This window comes from Aptenodytes patagonicus, chromosome 1 (genome assembly GCF_965638725.1).
Source record: "Aptenodytes patagonicus chromosome 1, bAptPat1.pri.cur, whole genome shotgun sequence".
Taxonomy (NCBI): domain Eukaryota; kingdom Metazoa; phylum Chordata; class Aves; order Sphenisciformes; family Spheniscidae; genus Aptenodytes; species Aptenodytes patagonicus.
The window spans coordinates 137,146,696-137,154,203 of NC_134949.1; the positions used below are offsets into that span (position 1 = coordinate 137,146,696).

General features: G+C 46.4%; 1 protein-coding gene across 2 annotated transcripts; it reads right to left on the bottom strand.

The window, feature by feature from the left end:
* Positions 1-44: 44 nt before the first annotated feature.
* Positions 45-3,119, bottom strand: SAT1 (spermidine/spermine N1-acetyltransferase 1). 2 transcript variants are annotated; one of them, XM_076356184.1, is made up of 6 exons: positions 2,859-3,119; positions 2,482-2,533; positions 2,309-2,392; positions 998-1,099; positions 870-910; positions 45-512 (listed from the first exon to the last, which is right to left on the bottom strand). In XM_076356184.1, the coding sequence occupies exons 1-6, from the start codon at positions 2,922-2,924 to the stop codon at positions 408-410; spliced, it is 450 nt and encodes a 149-aa protein (XP_076212299.1). In that variant the 5' UTR covers positions 2,925-3,119; the 3' UTR covers positions 45-407. The 2 variants fall into 2 exon arrangements, with proteins under 2 accessions (XP_076212299.1, XP_076212290.1); XM_076356175.1 differs by having other exon boundaries at positions 45-558; positions 2,859-3,118.
* Between the last annotated feature and the right edge of the window lie 4,389 nt (positions 3,120-7,508).

A 7,508-nucleotide genomic window follows, 5' to 3' on the forward strand; every position in this document is an offset into this window, starting at 1 on the left:
TAACTGAAAACTGTATGTGAGAATTAAAGTCAAAACTACTGCCATGAAGTGAAAACACTATTTATTTTTATAAAAGGCAATAATTAAAACAAACCCTACCAGTGTGTACATTGTACACATTTGAATGACACTTACAAGAATGAAGTTTCCATACACGAAGATTACAAGCCCACACTGGTAAAGGACACACACAAGCACATACTCAACTTCACAGATGCCTCAACTCCAGATCACAGTACCAATTACTCTATGACCACACCTGCATAGCATTTTCATTATTAGCATCCACACTACTTTATTCCACTACAAACTGTACACAGAAAGCAAGGAGGAGTTTATTCAAAGAGCATATATATTCGCAGAAAGAATTTATTTGCTGGAATAATCTCATTCTTCTGTTGCCATCTTCAAGAGATATTCTTTGTCAATTTTGAAGAGCCTCCACCCCTCCTCGGTGGACAGATCAGAGGCACCCCTTCTCTTATAGAACCTGATGGATGGTTCGTTCCACTCTGCAACGAGGAAGTGCATACTGCTGCAGCGGCACTTCACAGCAACCTGCAAAAGTGTGCAACAAGACATGTTTCGAACAACAGCCCCAGATAAGCCTATTAAGAACTGGCGGGACTACGCAGCAACTGACTGTGTATCACCAGAAGTCATCAAGTTCATTCTGTCGGTCACTTCAGCACTTGTCACTGTTTAACAGACTCTAGGCAATGTTTTAAGTCACCTAGTGTCCTGTCACCTCCTTTAATTTAATTCTGAGTAGTGCTGAAGAAGCTCTCATGCAGTTCACAGAAGAGCAAGAACACTGCCTTGCCTTGTGTCCTCAGCCCTGCTTGTTTAGACTTATCACTTAGACATACCTGACTCAAGTTCTTCAGAATTTCTGACCCAATGCCAAGCCCTAAAAAAAACCAACACAACAAGAAACTAAGTTTTAATTTTAAAGAAGCCCTATAGGAAGCAGCTCATCTAATTTTTTAATACATACCTCTATATTCAGCCATCACATAAAAATCTTCAAGATACAGCAGTTTTCCAATCCATGGATCGTAAGTGAAGTAATACATGGCAAAGCCCACAATGCAGTGTTCTGAAACAAAAGGGTGCAACTTTAGCTAGTCTGAACTTAAAAGGCAAAAATATTAAGTCTTACATGCATGTTTAAACGTACAGATTGTCTTTCTGTGACATGCAGACATTTGCTATTAGGTTAGAATTAAGAATGAAGTTTGCAAGTAAGCACACAACTGAAAATATGAGTTCTCACGAACTTGTATCAACCTAACAGAACGAAGCCTGCCCTTGCCATACTATCATAGTACTTTTGAGGATTTCAGGGTAAGTGCTGAACACAAGGCTTTTATCTACAAACAAATGCATACCCTACTGATTTATCAGTATTTCCATTCTGGAATACAAGTGAAAACTTTACACAGCAGTTCACAGTCTAGATGATTGCCCCAACTCTGCTTCCTTAGCAACCAAAACAGTATCAAACTCTGAAGTTTGAACACTGATCTTTCAATGTATATTCCTCAGTATCTACACTGTGCGAGAAGGCATGCTCACAGGCCACCTTTACAGAAGCATTTCCAGCACCTCATCTTATGCTTCCACTGAGAGCATCACGCTGTTTTCTTTACCTTCAGCACCATAAAGTCAAGGTAAGTAAAGCTGCAGCTTCAATTATGATTCTGTGGCTCAGCAGGGAAGAGAAACCAACTCTTCCAACAGCAGCCCACTCAAACCTAAACCTTGAGTATTTTAACTACATCTGCCATAACACTCTGCACATACTGTAAGAGAAGCGTGCAAACAGATTTCTGATCTACTGTGTCTTTGGTAAAGGTTTGGGACATAGCACTTGTCCCTGTAGACCTTACCTCATATTATGATCATCTACTTTATTGTGTAACGGATCTTTTAGTTACCTCCCCGCCCATCCATGTACACGGAAGGGCCATGTACATGGCGAAGCTAGAGACTGTAACCTGAAGATTGGGGACAAATTAAAGAAAAAAATGTGATTCAACAGGATTACATAAAGGTAAGTCAGGGTCAAACAAGAAAAGCCATTTAATTAACTGGAGTCAAGCACATCATGTTATACCTGATCTTCCCACGCCTCCAGGATTAGCAACTACTTCAGCAGAGTATCACTATATGTTACTGCATTTAACAGTTAACCTATTCCTCCTACCCCAATTCATTGGTGGAACCTCACGTATCATCGCTAACATTAAGTATAAGATGCCTCTTGTGTATTTAGCGTCTAAAATTAAGTATCAGGAAGTCTCACCTTCAGACGACCAGTGTTCTTTTGGCACTTCTGCAACCAGACAGTGGTAGAACGGGTGCTCGCCAAAACCATCCTCAAGCAGCTCTAGAAAAGCAGAGTAAATCGGCACCTGAGCTACAGACACTGTCACAAGGCTACCAAGGTCACAAGGTGAGCAGATGCCGCTTATATACCTTTCTCAGTTAGCACCACTTGATCCTCCATGTCCTCGTATTTCGCTAGTTCCTGGAAGGGAAGGACATGTAAGCAGGCTCTCCCCGCAGGTCCCCGCGGCCGCTTCCCTATTGGCCGCTCCCCGCCACCCCCCCCGCACCCTTGCGCAAGAGCTTGTTTTCGCTCAGACAGAAGGGCAAAGGTGCCCCCCCCACCGCTGAAGCCTGCGGATCTGCCCCAAACCCGGCCGCCCACCACGGGCGGGCCGGCGCCTGGCGAGATCCCCCCGGCCCCCGCCGCGGCCCTCCCCCGGCAGGGTACAGCGAGGGCCGGTCTCGCCTGCCGCCGGAGCGGCTCTGCCCCCCCCCCGCACCTCCGCCCTCCCTCCGCCCCGCACCTTGATCAGTCGCAGCAGGTCGGGGCAGTCCTCAGGACGCGCGGCGCGGATGCTGAACGAGGCCATTTTCGACGGCGCTTCCCCCTGCGGCCCCCTCGGCTGACGAGTCCCCGATGTGTGAACAGGAGGAGCAACTGCTTCTTCATTCGTGTCCCGGGCGCGGCGGCCACCTGCGGTCAGTCAGGCTGCGAGCATGTCCCGGCGGCGCTGAGCAGACAGGAGACCCTCGTCCAGCTGCCGCTGCGTCCCCGACGCGAGCTGTGCCGGCCGCCCGCCCCGGCTTCCGTATTTATAGACGCCCACGCTCCGCCTCTCCCCGCACGCAAGCCAATGGGAGCGCCTGCGGTGCTCTTCCTCAGCCAATAATAGCGCTCCTCCCCGGAATCTTGCCTCAGCCTGCCAGCAACAGCTGGTGCGGCGTGTCTCGTGACTCCCCTCCCCCCCCGCGCGGTGGCGTCCCCTAGCAGAGCCGGGCGGCGCTGCAGGGCGCCCGGGTAGGCCCCGCCCCTTCTCCCTCAGCGGCGCGGGGGCAGGGTGGCGGGCCCGGGGCCGAGGGCACCCCGGCCCCGCCCGGGGAGCCCGCCCTGGCGCCCTTCGGGGCTGCGGGCTTCTCCCGGCAGCGGCTTCCCCTCCAGTGGCGCCGAGGGTTGTTCCCCGAAAAGCGGGCCCGTCGGTGCCACAGCGAGTGCGACTGCGCCTGGCGCGGGGCGCGCCCTGCGGGGGTGCTGAGGGCCGCGGCACCATCTTAGAGGCCGTGGCGCCGCCTTGGCCGCGGGCTCTGTGCTCAGGGAGTACGGCGGCTTTCAGCACGGTATTTTATACCGGTGTGTGTGGGGGAAAAAAAGCCTCTGCGCTAAGTAGTATTTCAAGCTGCGGGGAGGTGTGCGTGCGTGCGTGTGTGTCTAGTCCCAAGGTACGCACCGAGGCAGGAGTGTCCTGATGGAAAGGGGTTCGAACCACTGAAGTTTCACTTTGGGCTTGGGACATTTTCCAGCCTGACAGAGACACTGGTTTACCAGCCTGACGGGAGAGGAAGGGGTAGTGCCGGGAGAAGCACAAAGGACAGGAGCGTTTTCAAAACCGGAAGGATCTGCCAGTAGTCCGCCATAAGGGAGGCTGGGACTCCTTCCGGGTGGAGGTATGGATGTCCCTGAGGAGAGAGGTGGGTGTGATGAAGAAATTCAATCTGGATAAACTCCCCAAAATGGCTTTGGAGTATGAAAGGATGGAGGAATTATACCCAGCCCAGGTCTTCCTCTGAACATTACCTACAGATGTAGATCATGCCCCTGTACTTGGCACTGGTGAGGCCGCACCTCGAATAGTGTGTTCAGTTTTGGGCCCCTCACTACAAGAAGGACATCGAGGTGCTGGAGCGTGTCCAGAGAAGGGCAATGAGGCTGGTGAGGGGTCTGGAGAACAAGTCTTATGAGGAGCGGCTGAGGGAACTGCGTTGTTTAGCCTGGAGAAAAGGAGGCTGAGGGGAGACCTCATCGCTCTCTACAACTACCTGCAAGGAGGTTGTAGCGAGGTGGGTGTCGGTCTCTTCTCCCAAGTAACAAGCGATAGGACGAGAGGAAATGGCCTCAAGTTGCGGCAGGGGAGGTTTAGATTGGATGTAAGGAAAAATTTCTTTACTGAAAGAGTGGTGAAACATTGGAACAGGCTGCCCAGGGAAGTGGTGGAGTCCCCACCCCTGGAGGTATTTAAAAGACGTGTAGATGAGGTGCTTAGGGACATGGTTTAGTGGACATGGTGGTGTTGGGTTGACGGTTGGACTCGATGATCTTAGAGGTCTTTTCCAACCTCAATGATTCTATGATTCTATGATTCTATGATCTGTGCCACAGAATGAGAGCAGGATCCTGATCTAGATGACCATGCGTGTCTACAGACCTACTGGCTAGGCCACCCAGAGGAAAAGTGTAATTCTTTGGCATACGCATGGTTTTCTTTTCACCCTCTTCTATAAACTTTGCAACCATCATGTCCGTTCTTAGATACTGTAAAGGAGCTCTTTATTTTACATTTAGCTTAATCTGACTTGTTTTAAGAGTGATTTGGGATATGGGAAGATACTAAGTCATGCTGCTGCTGCAGAGTAACAATCCTGAAAACCTGGATTCCCAAACACTCTCACAACACTCACGCTCTATTTTGAGCTCACCTTCATTTAGACAGAGGGGCCAGCACGGAACGTGCTACTACAAGAGAACTGTGTAAAGAAGTGTGTATTCTGGTGGCTGGTGTTGGCCAAAAAAATCCTTTGGCACGCAGTGGAAGGTGCCTAGAGTCCTGGAAGAGTAATTTAGGATTTATGCAAACACCCTAACTGGCTCAGTTTACCCTCTATTCGAGCAAAAATGGAGATGTCCAAAGAGCAGAAGCATTTCCAAAACACAAAGCAACAGCCAATGGCTAGTAGTAGAAAACTTAAGATTTGTTTCATGCATTATGGATCTGGAAATCCTTCAGGACAGGGCTTTTGGTAGGGAGACTGAAGCTGAATAAACTAGCAAAGAATAGACTCAGCCTTACTACATACATTTAATGAATATACATTTTTTCAATCCCTAGAAATGATCTGACTGGGATCAGAAATGGAGAATACTGTGTCTGTGAAAGACTTAACAGTGTTTGTGTTGTGTCAAGTCTTTTTGTTTTGCATTTCACAATGAGGAAGTCGTGCTGTCAGGAAACCTGTTGTGTAAGAGCAGAAAGTGACTGGTTTCTTTCATTCTCAAGTCAGAAAAGTCATATGATTTTAGAAGTTGAAGTTTCAGCAAAAAAAAAGCATTCTCCACCTTGACTGTTTTTGAAAGTCCTGCTTTAACTTGCTCAGAAATATGCTGATATTGTGTTACCCCAGTGAATACAGTTCATTGGAGTTAGCTTTCAAATTCACAAGGCAGAAGAAAAAACTATTAAATTTCTTGAAGTGTCAAAAATAGTTTCATGAAACAATAGGAAATGCAGAGAATAAAAAAAAGGAAAATGAAAAATACATAATTAAGATACCTAGATCTCAGGGACTATGCTGCAATTATTTAGTTACATATTACTAGAGGTATTTTTTCAGAATAAGTAAGATTAATAAGAATGGTAATATTTTACAAAGAGGTTCTAGAAGAACTCAGTTTTGTGAATGAATCAGACTGATGGGCCTTGTACTTCACAGCTTCTTCCTTTTGTCTCAGGTCTGTTCGTCTTTGAGCAGGTTTCGTGTCATCCTGACGTAGCTGAGGTCAGTGGTGAACTCTCTAGTGACTCGCATAGGGCTGGGATTTTATCCTTGAATGGTCAGCCTCTTTATTTGCACTTCTCCCTGAGGGAATGAGTAGTGGTAAGTCTCCTGAAAACTATCAAGTTTTTCTCAAATTATGCAAATATGTATGCTGTAAGGTGGTTAGCAAACGTGTTTAAGGTAAACCGATGTTGAAATAACCTGTTATAATGAAATACGCACTGAAGTCTGGATTAGCTCGCTTTTCTGTCACCAGCCAGCAGCTTCTTCCATGCAGAACCTGCTGACTGTGAATCCATCTGCATTTCCACCAGGAGGGCTGGTACTTTGGTGTTTGAAGGGTAGAATGGTTAGAATTATCTAAAAAGCTCACGCGCATTGTTCCTCTTGCTCTCATTTTATCTCCTCCCTAAGTCTTACTTGTAAGTGGGGAGACAGAAAATTTCATGCAAAATAGCTAGCAGCACTTTCTTTTTTAGCGTGCAACAGGAACTGGTATTAATACAAGCACACAGAGCGCTAGGTGGCTGACTGAGGCAAGTTTTCCCCACATCCTCTCTCTGGAGATGGAGGTCTTGTCTAGTCTCAAGCTACAGGAAATAGCCATGCTAGTTCCTCAAGATCCTTTCATGGCGATGCGAATGAACAATTTATTCAGAGAGTTATGGGACCTCAGCTGGACACTTGTACTGTTAACGTATTTTTATTTGCATCTATATTTCTGAATGTCCTCTTATCTTGGAGGCTGGAGGGAAAGGCTGAAAGCGGGCACCAGCTTGCTTCCTTTACTGTTCAACTAATCAAACTCTCCTTTACTGCTGGTACTTTAATTTTTGATTTCCTCCTTCGCTAGGAAGATTCCTTGAATTCCTATATGAATGCCTCTCTCATGCCTCAGAGTTTCTCTGTTTATAATAAATAAAAGAGGGAAGGAGAAGAACTGCTTGTTCCACATTAAAATGCAGTGAGTTAATAATTTTTGATTACAGTATTAAATGTTCTCAAGTATTTCAATCCAAATTATAGCTCCAAATTGCATCTCCAAATTAAATCTCTTGTCAAATCTCTGGAGCAAAATACAGCAAATGCAATTAATATTTGGCGTTGGCCTGTTATTTTTCCAGACTAGTCTTTGGGCAACATTCAGGATTCTGAGCATTTTCAACTGCATGATTTCTTTTTCATACTCAGAACTTGCATTGATATTTATGAGTTCACAGTTGCTTCCACGTATTTGTTTCAAGCAACTTACAATTACAGTTTATTAACACTAGGCTGTACGTAGAAAAAAAATACTCATTTCTATCAGAATAGTACAGAACGGTAAATAAATACTGCAGTAGCACAGCTCAAAATTTGGGGCAAATGCAAAATCAACAGTTTCACATAATAAAACTACATGAATT